This window comes from Trematomus bernacchii, unplaced genomic scaffold (genome assembly GCF_902827165.1).
Source record: "Trematomus bernacchii unplaced genomic scaffold, fTreBer1.1, whole genome shotgun sequence".
NCBI classification, from domain to species: Eukaryota; Metazoa; Chordata; class Actinopteri; order Perciformes; family Nototheniidae; genus Trematomus; species Trematomus bernacchii.
Window position 1 is genome coordinate 706,012 of NW_022987807.1, and position 19,920 is coordinate 725,931.

At 41.1% G+C, this 19,920-nt stretch overlaps 1 protein-coding gene across 1 annotated transcript in view; it reads right to left on the minus strand.

Moving 5' to 3' along the window:
* Nucleotides 1–18,612, minus strand: part of si:dkey-112e17.1 — a 29,879-nt gene extending 11,267 nt beyond the window's left edge. Inside the window, exons 1-3 of the mRNA XM_034150874.1 lie at nucleotides 18,418–18,612; nucleotides 3,048–3,869; nucleotides 2,267–2,346 (exon numbers count right to left, since the gene is read on the minus strand). Of these exons, the coding sequence (XP_034006765.1) occupies nucleotides 2,267–2,346; nucleotides 3,048–3,869; nucleotides 18,418–18,498 (983 nt within the window). The 5' untranslated portion in view covers nucleotides 18,499–18,612. The remainder of the gene's footprint in view (nucleotides 1–2,266; nucleotides 2,347–3,047; nucleotides 3,870–18,417) is intronic.
* Between the last annotated feature and the right edge of the window lie 1,308 nt (nucleotides 18,613–19,920).

Genomic DNA, 19,920 nt, shown 5'->3' on the forward strand with positions numbered 1-19,920 from the left:
GCACAGTCTTGCATTCACACGTGAAAGATGTAGTGCTTGTTACTTGATATGCATTGCTTTGTATTTCCTGTAGGCATGACCTTTATTAAAAACCAATAGTCATGTCCAGTATTTCTTCTGGCGGCTATCAACTTTAGCTTATTGACTTAGAAAAATGACTAATAGCTGTTTTTGCCATGCTTTTCTAATGTTCTAAGGCCCTAATGAACTAACGAAGCATGCTGAAATACTTGAGCAAGTCCCCTCTTAATAAAAATTACTTTTACAGTTCAACGAATTCACTGCCAGCCGCCGGTCAAATGAGGGCAACCCCTGCTGCGACTCTCATCCACCTTCCACTGTTTGCTGACCAGAAGAGACCTTGCAAATTAATCTCACTGCAGCTTCAAACATGCAACATTTCGCCTTAATCAGCAGGCGAGTCGTTTTCCAGTCATTTCTCATTTAAATTAATAGGGAACAATTGAAGAGGAAAGAGAACGAACGCCAGCTACTGAGGCCGTGCTTTGATGCTAACGCGTTTCCTGGCTTCTGGATGTTGTTGTTGCTATTCACACTTTAATTTTTATTGAACACATGTTTCCAATTTCCCCGTCGTTAATAGTGAGAACCTGTGGAGTTATTGTGCCTAATGGAGGCGTTGGAGACAGCGAGCTGCTTTTGAAATTAACGGGAATCATATTAAATTAAATAAAGCTGTTTCTCACAACAAGCTAAATGCTAACACCTCAGCAGATCTTCAGGATTTTGAATATATGTTGACAAGGAGGGTTAAACAGTCGGCATGTCAGAACAGATAGTATTACACTAAACCCTCAGATTGTGTTCACTCTCCCCTGGGATGAACAAGAGGGAACAGATGGTAAATTACACCTTTTGATTGTTTGACAAATGCACACAACTCTCATTGAGTTTTTAATTCTCCTTGTCCCTTTTTCTCCCCCGCCCCTTCACTTTCAAGCCGCCTCTGTGTTTTTTTTTGTGGAAATGACGCCAGGTGCTGTACCTTGAATGCCTCACAGTCTACGGTGAGAATGCTCCACATCAAGGAGGCCGCACAACTGCAGCCAAACCCACCTGAACTCAAGGGTCACCACATCAGGGCCGAGGCTTCCAGCTGAGTCAACATAACAGAGTGGTGACGGTGTGTGTGTGTGTGTGTGTGTGTGTGTGTGTGTGTGTGTGTGTGTGTGTGTGTGTGTGTGTGTGTGGGCATTTACTGTTTGACCAGCCCATTTTCAGTAATGGGAGGAATCAAAGTTATGACTTCATTATGGGATTTGTCAGAAGAATTCTTACTAGGAACTCAAGACTTAAATAGTGTTTATGATACAAAAAAGCAAGAAAAACTAAAAAAATAATGTATAGCATTTCAGTTTAGCCTGCTTTAGACTCTTTGAGGCTTTATATAATAAAAACACCAGTGCTTTGAGCTCAATTCATGCTCACGATGACAATACGAATGATGCCTAGCAGACCATACCATGTTCATATTGTAAGCATAGGATGCTAACATCAAGTTCAGCTGTGGCTGATTGAAATCACTTCGAATGCTACACTATGACATTTTACCATACATTTGACTTACTTAGGGCTTACTATGGCCTTTTCATTTAATATGCTATACCATGATTTTTGTTATTACATACCAAACTATGATGTACCATATTTTCCATCTTGGTTAAGCATGCTAATATTTGCTAATAAGCACTTAACACAAAGTACAGATAGGGCTGATGGGAATCACTTTTTACGTATTTGGGTGTGTAAAAATGTCAATAACGGCCGCCTTGCTACTTAATAACCAACTGTGTCGATTAAGCCCACTATCTGGTTATTGTCTCTAATGTATTTCTCCTAGTTATTGTCCTATCATCTTCTAAATAAAGTTTATCTTCTTCCGTTACCTGAAGGCAATGCAGAGGGCACTTGTAAGTATCAAGGGAGAGAAGGAGGTTAAAAGACAGAGAGTCTCTGGCATTGATTAAGGTCTTGCTAGTGGAAAAGAAACTGTGAACAGACTTGGACAGTTTCTGCCGTCATTTTACATTAGGTTGTTGTTTCATTCTCAAGTCAATAAATACATTTAAATGAATATTTGACTCAAGTCCTTAGTTTATGTAGTGTGTGGTTGTGTAATAAGCGGGTTAATGCACTTCATAACCAACTGTGTTGATTCATCTGGTTATCTGGTTATTGTCCCTAATGTTTTTGTCCTAGTTATTGTCCGATAATCTTCTAAATAAAGTGTATCTTCTTCCGTTACCTGAAGGCCACGCAGAGGGCACTTGTCAGTATCATAGCGAAGAAGGCCGCTCCACTCACAGCAGCCAGCAGGGAGTCTACCTAAAAAAAGAAAGCCTTCGATTAAACAACGACATTTCTTTGGCAACTCTCACTGCAGTAAAAAATAGACACAATAAATAAATAAGAGTGGTAAAAGCAGAGGTAGTAGTGATGACAGTGCAACGAGATACAATTCAACGTCAATGTGCATATTTACACTTACAGTCTAAATATATATTAATAACATAGCCATAAGTATACCTCTAAACAGTAGTGGTTGCAGTACAGAGAGAGCCATGCCGCCATTTCAAGTACTCAGATTGTAGCACTTTGGGATTACTTTTAGCAATCAGGTTCAGGTTCTTTATTTGTACCCGTAGGTAGATTTAGTTTGCAGATAAAAAGACAAGGGATCCATCCTGACACACTCTAAAAACAAACACAGACACCTCTCTAATAAAAGAACACCCTGCTCCGTCAAATCTCAAAATATTTAAAAACATTTAAAAAGAAAAACACTAGTACAAACATGGACATTCAAAATTCATGATTAAATAAATAATTAAATAAATAATTAAATAAATAAATAAATAAATAATTAAATAAATAAATAAATAAATAAATAAATAAATAAATAAATAAATAAATAAATAAATAAATAAATAACCATCTGTGTGACGCTCCTATGATTTGTTCATTTGTGCAATAGCTGCAATGAAAGGTGCTTTACAAATAAAATGTATTATTATGATGATTACTACCTTGCTGGCTGTGGGGGCGGTGGCTCGGCGGTCCCCCCCCGGCTCCGTCAGGTTGTGGTAGTGGAAGAGGAGAGCGAAGCCTCGGCCCCAATGTGTGGTGGTGATGAGCTCCATGATGACCTCCACCATCTCCTGGCTGGAGCCGAACACCAGCTGGCTGCTGGGGGGCCGGTTGGACCCGCAGAACCTGGAGGAGAAGGTGATGAGGTCGGTGATGTAGAGGACGTCGTGAGGGCAGGCGTTCAGGATCGAGTGCTGGCTTTCAGGACTCGTAGGTGGGGTTTCAGTGGAAGAAAGAGTGGTTTCCTCCATGACTGTGCTTGGGTGGAGGTCTTCCCTGAGGTGAGAGGAGGAGGCAGAGTTGACCGCCTTGTCTACAGGAAGAGGCGGCAAAGAGGAGACTTCTTCAGATCTTTTGGCCGAGTTCGAAACTTTGGCAATCTCCATCTTTGTGGACTGTTCCTGGACCACCACCTGCTTGACCTCGCCTTCCTGGGAGGATTGCTGAGTCTTTTTTATAACGTCCCCGAAACTCTGAATCACAGGAACTTTAGCTGCTAAGCTGCCACCAGGAGTGAAAGTCACCTCTTCGTCCGCCACCTCCTCCTCTTCGAAATTAGAGAGAGCAGAGTACTGTGCGGCGGAGTCGTGGCTCTCAAACACGTCAAAGTCAAATATTTCCAGGATGAGCTGGTAGTCAACCGGCACGAAGAACTGCCAAACGCAGTGAGTCCCAGAGGAGTAGTTGTAGGGGAAGCCGGGGGACAGGATGAGGCCTTGGACGTCCACCACATCCACCCTGGCACCACAGTTAAAGTATACCTGCGATATGAAACAGTCAATTAGTCATGTTGTCAGATAAAGGCAAATAAGTTATTTAGATGAGTAATCAAATCAAATCAAGTTTTATTTATAAAGCACATTTAAAAGCGATTTTTGGTCGAGCCAAAGTGCTGTACATATAATAAAACACATTACTACAGTAAGGCACTAACAACCAAGGTAGCCATCATTAGGTCTGCACAATCCATCGAAATATTATCAAAAGTGTTATATCCATATTGTAGTAAGCACAATATTTGGTAAATATGTGAAAATATGATTCTGAATTGAGTATTGTTGAGCTGCAGAGAATCCTGGCCTAAAAACAGTATTCTAAAGAGGTAATTTTGACTACAACTTAGCACATAATACGCTACCTCACTGCATTTAAATTAAATTAAAAAAAACTGCAACTACTGTGCACACATTTTGATGTGTATAGTATCCTATGTTTATATTCTTTTGTAGAAGATTGGGCTAGTATACTAACTTATCCTGTGTATTTTATGTTGTGTTTTCAATAGATTCTCTTTTGATATATATATATTTTCTAAAGTGGATCTGTATGCATCTACTTTTTATATAATTTTATTGTAATAGTTTCTGTTATATGATATACAGTATTTTACTCATACGAAATGTCTGTATACATGCTGCCATGAAAAAAAAACATTCAATTTGGAATGAATAAGGATATCACATTTAATCTAATCTAATTTAATACAAATCCATGTTTGGTACAGCTCCTCAAACAATTAAATCACACCATCATCAATTATTTAGTTGTCAATGATAGTTTGAATACAGTTTAGAAAATGGCCTTTCCTTCTATGATCCCAACTCTTATCATAACGCAATATCAGTCAAAATAATCGCAATAAGTATTTTTTTCCAAAACTTGCAGCCCTTCTTATCAGCAAATAAAACACTTGACTTGTCGTCTGATTACTCAGAGACACATTTAAAACCAACTCTCGAACCCTGCTGTTCTCAAAGCCTTTGTTTTGCCTGCATTGTCTGCCTGGGTAACCCTGGGGAGGGTCTTTCTGCAAACATGCAGGCAGTAATGCATCCCAGGTGTGTGTTGGATGTGAGGAGGACCTGAAATCTGAGCACAGGCAGATGTGGGGCTGGGAGCCGAGGACCAGACCTCTGTAGGGGGCCGCTGCGTTTATGAGCTTTCCTGTTGGCCTCCGTTTTTGGACGGTAGGAATGACCCAGACTGGCAGACCGCCATGCCAGACAGGTAAAAAACCAACACCCGAGGGGCAATACTTGTGCTCTGGACTGGGGCTTAAAGTATCATTGAGAATGTAGTTTAGACGAGAAGGGAGAAAAAAGGGCAACGGGGGCACAAGGAAAGTCTTTGGAGCCAGACAGGCCCTTTGATTGCTCCACGGACCATCTATCCCCATCTGAAGGCATTTAAAAGAGGCTTTACCCCGTCAGAAGAATTTCAGTAGCCAAATCTAGATGTAATTTTACAATCTGGAGAAAAAGACCACTTGCTGGGCCCTCGGGTCATCAGGATCAAACGCAAAGCCCCCTCCACAGAGTTGATTCAGCTGACAGCCTCACAGCCAGGAGGCAACATGTAACATACACTCAGCAGGTCAGAGAGGGCGAGGAGGGCTGCATGAACTCTGTCAAAAAGGGAATATATGTGTGTTTGGGTCTCTGTCTCTGTGTGTGCTGGGTGTTGATAGTTAGATGTCAAGACACTTCCCAACTTAAATGGAATCTTTTATTGGAGTTTCATTGAAGATTATATTTACTTCCTGAACTTATGTGCTGTTTACACGGGAACGAAACGGGTTGTATCTGCTACTTTTCTCTTTCGTATAGCCCGTTCGTTCACACAAGGCCGTAACGGAACCGCGGAAACGGAACCGCGGAAACAGACCCGCAAACGATAACGGGTCCCAAGGTGGATAGATCTGCAAACGGAACGCTCTGGGGGGCCAAACGGCTCCGTGTGTACGTCCTATACGATCATTTCCTGATAACGATGAAGCCATAGCCCCGCCTCTCCCCACCTCTGCTGCTCTAACATCTGTAGCATGGTCAGTAGCTAATGCTACTGACCATGCTACAGATGTTAGTGCAAAATCTACAGCTCCTCTACCACAACCATCAGCAACAAGTGGAGATGGAGGACTACATGAACTACATGTTGCTAAATCCACCGCGGAGAATAAACAGAAGGGCAACCAGGCAACCATGGCAACCATGCTCGGGGTCTTCTTTGCTGCTTTTGGTGTATTTTGTGGCGGAAGTACAGCGCCACTTACAGGCCCGGCATATGTACTACAGCGTCTCCAGCGGGTCGAGCGGTCTCGTGTGAAGGGACACGTTTATTGAGCCGTGTGAACGGAAGACTTTTTTGATATCGAATTCGGTTCGCTTGCGTTCCCGTGTAAATGGGGTCTTCGTGACAAAACTATGTTACACTGGCTTCTATTGGCTAGCGCTCAAACACATTGTACGTGATAAGCTAAGGGGCGGGACATCTCTAAGCGGTATACCAGCTAACCAATCAGAGCAGACTGGGCTCTGGTGTCAGACAGAGGGTGAAAAGAGGTGCTGCAGCACAGGCAGTATGAGAAAAATAAAGAGCTTTTTGAACATTAAAGCATGTTAAGAGGTAGAGATGTCCCGCCTCTTAGCCTATCATATATAATGTGTTGGAGCGCTAGCCAATAGAAGCACAATGTTACATAGCGATGTCACAATGTTACAGAAGTAAGTCCAATTGAGGAGTTTCAGGCATCTACATAACACACCACAGGAAAGGGAACACCCTAGAAAGCATAATAGGGCATTTTTAAACGACATGATTGCATGATGACCCATTGTGGTAGACAGAACAAGCCACAGTTTCAAATACATTTATTTGTATCTTAATAGAATACGCTATATTTTATTCTACTGTAATGTATTGTATACATTATTTTATTTTATATTATCTTTCTCTGTTTTACATGTAAATATTGTTTTCTTATTTCTCCATCTTACTTTAACCGTTTTGACCCCTCCACCATTCTCTTGCACTATTTTATTTATTTTAGCTCTAGGTACATTGTTTGTTACACTGTAGGAGGTTGGTAAAATGACCCTGCAGCTATTGTGCAATTAAGCCTTTGAATCTTAAATATACAGTATAATCGTGAAAGGCAATAAGCTCTTTGTGCCATGACATTAAACTTAAAGGAATGTTTGCTTTCTTCATAACATAAAAAAGACAAAAACGGTTCAGGTTATCACGATTCTGACATGAATGGTGGTCATTAAAGTCCTTTTTTGCTGATTTTGTTGACCTTACTGACATTTGGAAGCAATAACTTTGGCACACGGCATGCTACACTTGCACTGCCTACACACACACACACACACACACACTTTAGAAATTAATGTAGTACAGCGAGGAATTACACGGGTGACATTTGAACGGGCCAAATGCCATTCCTGCTGAGGCTGGAGCGAGAGTAAGCCGATTTGGGGTTCACAGTGTTTACAGGAAGGTTACGCAATGAGGGGAGCCTCTTCACAATATGGGGGCATAACAAGGGGAAGAGGAGGACAGCGTGTCCCCTTCAGAGAGAGTGATCAGTGCTGGGAGAACGTATGTTTGTTCCTATGGCTGACCTTTCCCTAACCTACATGGACTCGGTTCTTTGCAACCCAATTAAACTTTAGAGAGAGGGAAAGATAATGCTTGTGAAGGAAATTCACTATGGAGCATTGACAACATGAAACACAATGAAGATGCTGAAACTCTAGAACTGATGTGTTGCAAAAGTGGAAGTTTAATTAAAAGGCTTGGCCAAGGGTAGCAGAAGATGGATGTCACATTGTATGGCCCTCACTCATTGTGACAAAATCTCCTCAAGTCTGCATACTTGTATTGCATTTTTGTTTTGCACAATTACAAAAATACACAAACATAACAAATGATAATCAGTGCAGGAAGAGGCAGACAACCCACATGGCTTATTTGTATCCTCCAGCTAAATAATGTTAAAAATCACTATTTGATAGAAAACACATATCAATACGCAAACTTTAAGATCAATAATGAAATATTATGCTAAATTTCAGCCTCATATTTGTATTGTATGCCTCTATTGTGACAAGTTTACATGCTTTAATGTATTAAAAAAAGGTCTTTATTTTTCTCATACTGCTACTTCATACTCTGTTGTGATTGGGCCACCGCTTAGAGATGTCCCTCCCCTTAGCCTATCACTTACAATGTGTTGGAGTGCTAGCCAATAGAAGCACAAGTGTTACATAGTGATGTCACTATGAAGGAGGGGAGTGTGTGGGAGAGAAACTTTGGGATTTTAGCCTTTGCAGACCATTTACATGCACTAAAACCTATAGAACAGTCCGGCAGTGGCTCAGTCAGTAGGGGCTTGGACTGTGAGCCGTAGGGTCGCCGGTTCAAGTCCCCGACCAGACCTAAATATGGAGTGTGGACTGATACTTGGAGAGATCCTAGTTCACCTCCTGGGCCCTGCCGTGGTGCCCTTGTGCAAGGCACCGGACATCCCCACGGCTCCCCGGGACTAGTACTAGACTCCTGGTACTAGGATGGGTTAAAAGCAGAGAACACATGTCACTGTGTGTGCTGTGTGCTCTGCATGTGTGACCATTAAAGAGGGTTTCATCCCTCTAATTCTATACAGGAAAGGGAAAACCCTCAAAAAGCAGAATAGGGCCCCTGACTTTTAGCCTGGTCATAAACATATCTGCCTGTACTCAAAACTACTCCAAAACAGAGGCGCTACGTACAGATTGAATGGAAGTCACAGCTTTTACTATTTGCCTGGTGTGACCTAGTTAAATGATCCCCAACATAAAAGGACATGCTAATACCAAAACATGCTAAAGGCTAATATCAAACATACAGGTATAGGTTTATACAGATAAATAATTACTAAATGATGTTTTTCATGAATTAACACTTTCTTGTATGATGTGAAATAATGCATATGATGAAAGGGAACTGTGTCATGGACAGTGTCCTCACCACCCAGTGTTGGGAGGTCCTCTCTGGGATGTGCATGCTAGAATACACATGAAAGGGCCCCCAAAGTGCCACACTGTCAAATGGAAATGGGACATTCTTATAATGCCAAACATCTCCGTTGTGTTACATCACAGGCCGCTCCACTGGCAGGCCGCTAATTATTCAGCGGACGAACAATGGGCTGCAGGGCCGTGGTTTTGGTGAACCGCTCGGCAAAATGAAGGGGAGGGCGGATAATATTTTAATGAAGCGATGCTAACACGGCAGGCTGAGAGTTTACATAAGCCGATTGGCCCCAGTTGTGGTTTCCCTGGAAAGAAGTAGACCAACTGAGCATAATAATTGTCCGACATGACTTGTGCAGTGAAACATCAGAGCAGCTGCTGTCATTCCCCAGAGGCCCCCCGACAAATGGTATTGTTCTATCTTTTCACTTTGTGTCAGAACATCTCTGAAAGAAAAGGTGTTTCCATCACATTCCATTATGGGGTTCACAGTCAGTCTAATTAGCACAGAGGCGACTTAAGGGTCCTCTAAGGCCTAGGCTCCACGGGGACGAAAACGGGTTGAATCCGCATATTTCTCATGCGTATAGCCCTTTAAGCTCGACGACGCCGTAACGGAAACGTAGAAACAGACCCCGCAAACGACAACGGGTCCAAAGGTGGATAGATCTGGGAACGGAGCGCTCTGGGGGGGGTCCAACGGGGCCGTGGGGTCGCCTATACGGTCATCCGTTTCATAGCCCCGCCTCTCCCCGCGTACCCCGCATCATTGCTGATGTGTTTCGTTAACAACAACAATGGCGGATCGCAGGGTTGCTATCGTGCTCCAGTCGCTACTGACCATGCTACAGTTCTTTGTGCAACATCTACAGGAGCTCCTCCTTGAATTCAGATTATTTATCTTTATCTCGATATGGACATAAACGCGAGTGAAGTCTAATCTGACAGGACGGAGACACGCAGCTCCTGCCGCTGTGATGCAGCGGGAGCAAAACACACACTTCAAGTCAGATCATCACCCTTAGCTATTTTTAATTACCTCTCAAACTACCTAAACTAGTTATAAATATGTTTATTTTTACTGTCGGGTCACTCATTACAGGATCAGCTGCTGCATGAGACAGACACTGACGCTGTCAGAAGAGAGGAAAAAGAGACAGGCTCCGTGTATTTGATGATTATATATCATTATATCGTCGTTATTCATTTGTTTTAAAGCTCAATAAATAACAATGAAGACCTTTGACCGGCACTTTTATAATTTTGTCCGGAAAATTTAAACTTTAACACACGTTGACCGGCGAAAAAACTCTGCCCGGTTCCGTCGGCCCCCACCAAGGAGAATAAACAGAAGTGCAGCCATGACAACCATTCTTCTTCGCTGCTTTTGTGGAGGAAGTTGCTGCTTTTGTGGAGGAAGTTACAGCGCCACGTACAGGTTCGGCATATGTACTGCAGCTTTTCCAGCGGTTGGATGTAAACGGAGCCGTCTCGTGGAGCTTGACACAATCCGGTGTATATTGCGTGTGGGCGGAAGGTTTTTTGCGGTTGCGTTTGCGTTACTCCGATGCGTTTTGCCGTATGCGTTCCCTTGGAGCCGGGGCCTAAAGATGTGGAGAAGGTTTGTTTGTTTAGTACTTTTGTTTTAGAGTCAGTGGAGGAAGAAGTACTCCATGCCTCATACCCCTCTTTTGCAGCCCTGTTAAAGAAACGCGGATTGTGGGTCCTTAGCTTTAAAAAAAAAAAAAAAAGAGGAGGCGGAGCTAATGCCTGATCAGAATTCTACTGGAGATAAAGTTAAATTCTGCTGTGATAAAACGCTATCCTGTTCTAAACCACATCAAGGATTATTTCTGAAACAGTATGGAGCTCAAATGCTTTTTCTATTGCGGGTTTATCACAAGGTGAGTTCCTTTTTTTATTTCCTGCTTTTTAAAACACATGTGCTCTACAGTACAGGTTAGCTCTGAGTGTTAGCGAGGCTTGCTAATGTAAACAAAAGACGAGATTACGTCCAAAACACGTCAGGCATTGTTTCTGATAGCAATTTTCTGTGGGTCTGCCGCCGATTTGACGTCAGATCGGCAGCAAATCTGTATCCGCTCGTTGTACCCCTGTTTTTAAAAGATTTGGGTACGGAGGAAAAGAGAGGGTTTTATTTTCTGACGCTGCATGAGTTCCCCGACACACATATTTATATACATAAAAGACATCACAAAGTGCATTTTGCATGATAGGTCCCCTTTAAGTAGCAATACAGCAGTGCATAAATCCTCTGTTACAACTAACGTGTACCCTACAATAAAAATGTAGTACAAAAAAAAAAAAAATGTTATTGTATTTTCTTCTTTTGGGAGGTATACATTTGTGTAATGTCGTTTGATGGAAAAACAAAATGCCAATAATAATAATAATATGTCAGAATTAAGTACAAAAAAGTACTGATTCTACACAGTAGCCAATTTCCGAATAAAATGTGTTACAATGAATTTTAATTATGGATGCATTAATGTGTTCATTATTTTAATGCTGCAGCTGGTAAAGCTGAGGGACATTTTGTTTTGTTACTAAAAACAATGCCAGCAGAAAGCTTGCGAATTTCTCCAAGATAAGTTTTATCTTACATAAAAAATAATCAATATCGTTTATAATAACTTTTGTCTCTCTGCGTTGAGAATATTAGAAAGAATATTTGAAATAAACAAAAGTGATGAGAATACTTTTCTGACACAACTGTGTACCTGAGCTTTAAATTAAAACAAACACATTTTAAAATATTAAAGATTTCATTTTCTGGCCTTTCTTTGAAGTAAAAAGTGAACAAAAACTCTGCATGTCAGAACACCTTTATGTGACATAACACACGTCTGCAGTGTTGACTGTAACATGGGTTCAAAACCACCCAGGCTGACGACACCGCTGTGAAAACTCTGCAACACGAGCCGGCTTCTGCTGAAGAACACACACACACACTCTCTCTCTCAAACACACACACACACACACTGCCTCTCATGCACAAACAGCCCAGGACTGGCTCATAAACAGGCAGGCGGGCCCCTCAAAAGGGGGCAGGAATCCTCCCCAGCTCTGTTTACTGGAGGAGAAAAGTGACACTGCTTCACAGGCGAGTGCTTGAGCAGCAGCAGTCCACCCAGGATGCTTTGCAATCACACTCAATCTCTCACGTCTGGACCGTCAACAACACACCACAGCTTTGTGGACCAACAGTTTGCAAATTCATTTTTTCATTATCTTGAATTTAATCAAGTAGTCTGACAGGGTTTCTGATCTGAGTGATAAAGACCTGAGGAGAAAAATAAAGTCAAAATGCAATGCGTACTAAAATAGACAATAGGCGCTTTCACACCGGAGTACTTTTCCCAGGAATAGTTCCGATAGTTCCTGGGATTTTGCGTTCACACCAAAAATATCTGGAACTAGAACTTTTTTTTGCGAACCTTTTCACCCCTTTTTAGTCCCTGGCTGCATCTCACTTCGGTTAAATGGAATCCTTGCGTCCCTCACTAGCGTAGTTTCCCTGCGTCTAGTCCCTCCCACCAGGGAAGCATGGAGAGACGCAAGGAAACCACGAGAAGGGAGAAGAAGCAGGGAAATTAGTTTTAAGAGCAATGGGACGTCCTTTCCTCTGGAGCGTCACGTGAAGCGACGTCCGTTTGTGATGACTCCGCACAGCGTCTGATAGCAGCCAGCTCTGTCCCCGTTATTTTCACAAACACCCTGTTAGTACACATTTACTGACATAAACATTTGCATCATCTGTTGTAGACCCAAATAAATAAAATAAAATAAGAAGTCATTCTCAAAAAAGATAAACACCATTCTTAAAATGTATAAAAGAACAATAGTTTGATTAATATTGATTTAAGTGGACAATAGAAATAAAATAATTGAGAGAAGAAAAAGAGATATGTGTTATCTATCAAAACCCAGTTAGATTAACATTCATTGGATTGCACACTCAGATATATCACATATTTGTAACTAAATGATACATTAATTGAAACAAAACACAGTATAGACTGAGGAGTGAGTCCCGTGAGTTTCATGTGTTTTCTTCACTCCGCTGGTAAACTGCTCTCATGTCAAGAAGCATCAGATCAGTGCATGCGCTGCATCGTCCAATCAGTGAGCGATACACAGTAAGGGGGCGGGGCGAGTGTCTGAGGATTTCACCGGAGGATGGTCTGGTGGTTCCTCGATTATCGCTCCTCCGTTATCGCTCCTCGCTCCTCGATCCTCGGTCCTCCGGCACAAATAAGGCCACTGGGACGCTACTCAAGATGGCGCAGACAAATCAACTTCCGGTGATACCGAGCCCGAGGAGCGAGGAAATGAAAAATAAGAGAAGTGAGATGCAGCCCCAGCTAGAGAGCAGGGACTTTCCTGGGGAGAAAAAGGTTCCAATTTCTGATTGGCTGGGCGAATTGCAAACCACGCCCCGTAAAACTCTGAAATGTTTTTGTGAAGCCGCCATTTTCTTTGCTCGCATCAGCTTTATTAGCATTAGCATTATCCCAGCGCACCAACGGAGAGAGACTAACTTATGGCAACACAAAAGAAAACATGGGCCGGGGACTTCGGGTGGCAGTATACGCCGTGAAGTTGTTTGCGGCCTGCCAGTAAACCCAAAGCAGAAGAAGAAGAAGTGACGTCAGCAGCTCCCTCAGGGACTTATTCCGGTGTGAACGCGATTTACTAGATAGTTCCAGGAAATAAAAGTTCCGGGAACTATTCCTGGGAAAAGTACTTGGTGTGAAAGCGCCTATTAGTAATGCTAATGCTAATAAAGCTGATGCGAGCAAAGAACATGGCGGCTTCACAAAAACTTTTCAGAGTTTTACGGGGGGTGGTTTGCAATTCGCCCAGCCAATCAGAAATTGGAACCTTTTCTCCCCAGGATAGTCCCACCTCTCTAGTAGGCACTAAAAAGGGGTGAAAAGGTTCGCCAAAAAAAGTTCTAGTTCCAGATCTTTTTGGTGTGAACGCAAAATCCCAGGAACTATCGGAACTATTCCTGGGAAAAGTACTCCGGTGTGAAAGCGCCTATTGATGCTGTCAAATCACTGATAGACATGAGACACTTCCAATCAAAGATAGAGCTATTTGAGCTCATTAAAGAGCGCACAAAAGTGCAACAATTGTTTGAATGGGACAGCTTAAATCAGCTGCTGCAGGTCAATACGGCCCATTTAAAAAATATATTTTCTACAGCTGCTTTGAAATTTACAAATAGAAAAAAAATCTGGAGCGGAGGATGTGTGATGTCAAAGCCTCTCCTGGTGGTTAGTAGTGGCTGTAGTTCAGGGTGAGTTTACAAACAACTAGTGTGGCGACCTCATTACACCCTGGCTGGCCCTCATTGGCCACCATAGCGCTGGCTCAGCACATTTGGACCACCGCGTGTGCATCATGAGTGACTTATGAAAGGCCCCTTTGAGCCGTTGCATGTCTGATAAACATTTGATTTAGAAAACCATCATGAGACTGTGGAAGAGTGGAACGATGGACATTTCTACCGCTGTGTTCCTCGAAACTCGCACAGATATGCGAGCAAGAGAGGACGTGCACATGCAGGCTCACTCCTCTGCGTTTGTGGTGTAAAAACCTATTAACATATTTCCTGTTAAAAAAAGAGCGCTGCTGTGGTAGCTGTTAAAGTGAGTCTGGAGAACCCTGTGGTGAATCACGACCTTATCTCCACGGTGGTTTGAACCAGTTTGGAGAAATCATTTCCAGATTTTGGAATGTGAATGCATCCATGATAATTAGTCCTTCTGCAGCACCTCAGCGGGAAGCCTTTCCTGCAGGCTGCACTGCACTGACAGTTTAACTGCAATCAATCAGGGGGTAAATGAAGACAACAACATTTCCCAGTGTAACCATGGCATCAAAGAGCCAAACAAGGTTATTCCTTCACTTAAATCGCTGATAACCACTGGACTGCACACTATTTCACTTTAGCTGTTCTGATGCCCCTGCAAGCGCCTCTAATGTATTAGCATTACATTCAGGTCTGTTCTGAAGGTATTTTAAGAATCTGCAAAGACTTCTAAGCATCTACATGAAATATTCCACATGCTGCACGACATGCAAGATTTTGAACCGTAGTTCCTCAAGAAAAAAATATGCTTTTAAAAAACCCTTTAAAACCGTCATATTTGGAGGCTGAAATACAAGATCAAATACATTAAACTTAAAAACATCATATTTTTGAATGAGGAGCTTTAGTAATTGGAAAACGAAGAAGCTTGCACAAATTAAGATGTACAAAATGTAGAAGGCTACGGTATTTTAATGTGTGACATATTCCATCAATATCTATGTTAATATAAGTATCAAATCAGACTTTACCAAACATTACTCGGATCGAGACGAAAAACAAATTAATCAGGACATCCCTACAGCCTTAACTATTTACCTTCTGAAGAATGAAAAACAAATGTTTTTACCAAATGCAGCCACCAGGGCTTTTATTTTGAAATACAAAAATCCTCCATAAACTCAGTGGCCTTTCTAAAAGAAAACGATCCAGTACTTGCAGCATCAACATCTTCAACTTTTGATATTGCAAATGTTTTCTATTGAATAACCTGCTGCACATCAACACCAACAGGAAGCTTTCACTCTCTCTCTGTCCATCAGTCTGTCTCTGACCCCGGCTCTTTAATCCCAATCTGACACACTGAGATGTTTATCTGTCGACACACCGTGGTCACATAATTCATGAAAGGAGAGAGCATATTCACTGGGGTCCTACAACTCAAATTAGGGATAAATGTCCCCTCTATCCATCGTAAATTATACCTGAGCTGAGCAATAAAGAAATCAAATCATACTCCATCATCCACAGCGCTGAATTGTGAACTAAAAACTAGGATGCCTGCCATTTATTTTCCTCTGAGGGGGATAGAATAAATTCCAAACTTGTTTATGCTGTTCCAAAAATCAACTTAATACAAAAGGGGATTGGAGGACAAAGACATCATTTACCGTGCCCCCTCAGGCAGATAATTGCAAAGATAGTGAGCACCCTATGAACACAGGAAGTGAAGCTGGAGACAATTCAATATACCGAGAGCTTTTGTTGTCCAGTTCCAAGAACTGTGCTGCTGCGCCGCCATTGTCCATCAGCGGAAGAGGATGACTCTTGACAGGTGGAAGCTTCTCCTTGCTGACAATGTGGTCTTGATGTCCCGGAGGAGATCTGTGTCAAGGGTAATCCCTCCGTGTTTTGATACCAGCCGCTGTCCCAGAAGGGGGGCATGTCGGGGCATTACACATACATCAAAAACAACAGATCATAAGGGAAAGACTGAAAATGGGTTTTACAGATTTCACTCAGTCACTCTACTACAAAATGTAGCAGGAGAAGGTGTAAAATATGAATTGCATCCGTGACATTTTAAGAAAGTCTTAGTTTTTTCCCATTCCCAAAAAAGAGTTTTTCAGCATCTAAAGAGTCCTTCACCTTTTAAGTTGCCTTTACCTTCAACAACAAGATAAATTGGCAATCAATAAAGCTGCAAGGATTGCCAGAAAACTATCGCCAGCTTTTTTGATAATCAGTTAATCATTGAGGTAATTTTGTATGCAATTAAGGCAGAAAGAGAAACAGCCTTTGATTTTTAGCACATTTAGCATCATATAAATATCAACTTGTACTTTTTAGAAACTGGAATGAACAGGTTTCACTATTTTCTGACATCTTAAAGACAAAACAACTAAACTACAAAAAATAATCGGCGGGTTAATCGATGATGAAAATAAGATCAGAATAAGACAAGATCAGAGACAAGTGAGACTGCTAGAAGTAGATATGACATGATGACCAAATCAATATCAATAGACATCCTCAATTTATCTACCAGTTTCCTCTGTTTTGAGCGATTAGACATCCCTTTTACTTTCTTTAAAAGCAAGTATTGAGGCCCACCAATGCCACTTTCTAACATGACAGTTCCAGATAACAATGTACATCAACAAGTCATGTTATCCTAAGTTGCATGTGTAGTGATAATTATGGAGCAGGTATCCAAACAAAACAAATTATAGTGACACCACCTCAGGTTATGGCTTCCAAACAACTATTAAACCTCAGACAATCAACTCTAAAGCACCCAAACACAGAAAATCCTCAACAACCTGGCAGGAGCTGTGACTCTACCACAGGAGAGGCTAAAACATGTCCAACATGAATCACAGCCTGATTGAATGGAAAACATGACAAAGAAGCAACTTGTGACAGTTTAGGTTCCTGTTTTATCAACAGACAAACTTGAACTCCTTGCAAGTCAGAGCTTGGGATTTCACCTGAAACAAAAGGTTTACGTGCCCTCAATGTGGTTCTCATTTCAGCAGTTTGGACTCTGCATGCCATTCTCTAACTCTGTGAAGTGAAGTAACATCCAAACATGCCTGTGCCTTCAAAACATCCCTTTAAAAAGCCCTGAACATATTACAATACAGCCTTTAACTTGGTCATGAATAAAAAGCGGTGCACCTGAATGAATGCACGAATACATGTCTGAATTTCCACTTGCTTCATCTTCCTTTCAAAGTTATATTTAAAGCAGTTTAAATGACTAACCAAATAACATTGCAACATCCTTTGCACAAAAGGGAGTAATTCATGATTTAAGGTGATTACAACACTAAGGCTATGGTTAACGTTTTAGACAACCTCACAGTTTTTGACTGTGAAATACGCACATGGGACGTTTGTTATTAAAAAAAAAAAAAAGACACAGACATTTTTATGCAAACCGCATGCTCTTTAAAAAGAAACCTGCATTGGCGACATGAGGCGGATTTGTTAACTTACAAAGTTTCAAATCACAAGCTTACAACAAAACCATTTTGATAACCTCTTCATGTAATATATTTTGTCTTCTACACAGGTTTCGCTATTACAAAAGCCGCGTAATGTCACGTCCGTTTCTTTCACCAAACAAAACGTACGCCAAACTCAATTGTATAAATCGTACATTTAAAAGTCTATCACCATCTACCAAACTTCCCTATAGTGTAATACATGGAATTAAAGCTGTTTCGAGGCAGAGTGATCTTCTGATACAATCGGCATAAATGTTATCCAACAAAAACATAGAAATATTACAATTTCATCTTAACAATGTGCCTCAATACGTGGTGTTATTGCTATCGCCAACAACTAAGTCACGTTAGCCTACTGTACTGTGGTAGTACAAAATAGTTGACAGAATTACAATTAAATGTACAAAGTAGTAGAATAAAGTGTTTCTTTGTGTGTCAGATGCATGCCGAAATGTTAACTGGCACCTGACTTCTCTTTAAATAACTTTCTCGAAGTCCCCTGGGGTTTAAAATGTTTCCCGAGAAGCAAACACTGTTAAATATCGAGATTTACGCACGGGCTTCGTGTCTTGATTCTCTGCATGTGAGCAAGGCACTCAAACAGGGCTGGAGGTAAAAGCTTGTATTGTCAGCTTATTGTCAACAAATGTCAACTTACTTTCTGTGCAACGCATCCCATCACGAAGAGTAGATATGTTGTCATAAAAGTATGCGCCCCAAGCGACGTAACACAACTCATTTTCCTCTAATTGTTCCTTTTTAATGCGACGCACAGTGAGCCGTATCTCTGCTTCCCTCTCATTCACCTGAAGCGTCGGGAGCGCGCTTCCATCGTTCATGGGCAAACTCGAACAGAGGACCAGAGCCCGAGCTAAAAACTCTCCAACAACCCTGAGCTTTATATTCATTTGACCAGGGGTGGGATGGGAAGTAACTAAGTACATGTACGCAAGTACTGTACTTAAATACAATTGTGAGATACTTTACTTAAATATTTTCTTTTTATGCCACGATTTAAGTTGATGAGCAGTATGACACTGAATTTACTTACATCTTGTTTTGAGAAAAAGTAATAAAAAAATGTAATATTCACAGTTGAGTGGATTGTGGGAACCATTGTAGCTAGAAGAATAAGGAATCATAGCTTCTTACCAATCCTTATGGTCAATGGTGTAAAGTAACTAATTACATTTACTCAAGTACTGTACTTAAGTATCATTTTGAGATACTTTACTTGAGTAATTTCATTTTATGCTACTTCGTACTTCTACTCTACTACAATTCAGAGGTAAATCGTGTACTTGTACTCCACTACATGTGCCTAATATAGTTACTTGGCAGATTTTGATTAATTATGATAATCAATTCTTAAATCAGACTTTAGTTACATCTGGATTAAATTCACAAGCTACCCTGTAGTATTAATGAATGAATGAAATGAAGTACAATGATTTCAGATTTCATTCAGAGATATATTTCAAATTGTTTTAAGCAGTTTGGAAGTATAAAATGGTCGCATTTCACAAGCATTTCTAAAGACTATAAGCATATGTAGCAATATGTAAATATATTTGGAGCCTCATATCATCATGCAATTAGCTATCTTTTTTTTGAACTTGTGTCAAGAGTGGTTGACCATCCCCAATTTAATTGCACGTTTTAATGCAAATGTGAACTTGTAAATGTGTCTAAGGTTAATTCAAAAATATGATATCAAGTTTAGAGTCTGAGCTACTTCCTTTGGGAGAATTCTTCCATAACCAAAAATAAATGGCAGTAAACAGATAATAAACTATCAAAGCCAAAGACTTAAAAAGCAGCCATGTCAACATAATGCCACATCAGGCAGAACGTTCAAAAATAACCAAAGAACTTTCCCCAATAATCACCTTTACAGGCTTAATTTCAAAATATCATAAAACATAAGAAAACACTGGCTATGGTACAGGCTTGCTGAGCTGCTATTACACAATTCATTAAAGAGCCATCCTGAAGTCAAGCTAGGTATTTAATAAAGCACAAACCTTCATTCCTGGATCTTTAATTTTCTCACACCTGAACGAATTACCTTTGTCAGTGGCATTAAAGAATGTGACTAGGTGTGGTGGATCCACAGTTTGATCTCACTCCAATGTAGCACTCCTTCAAACACCCACACTCA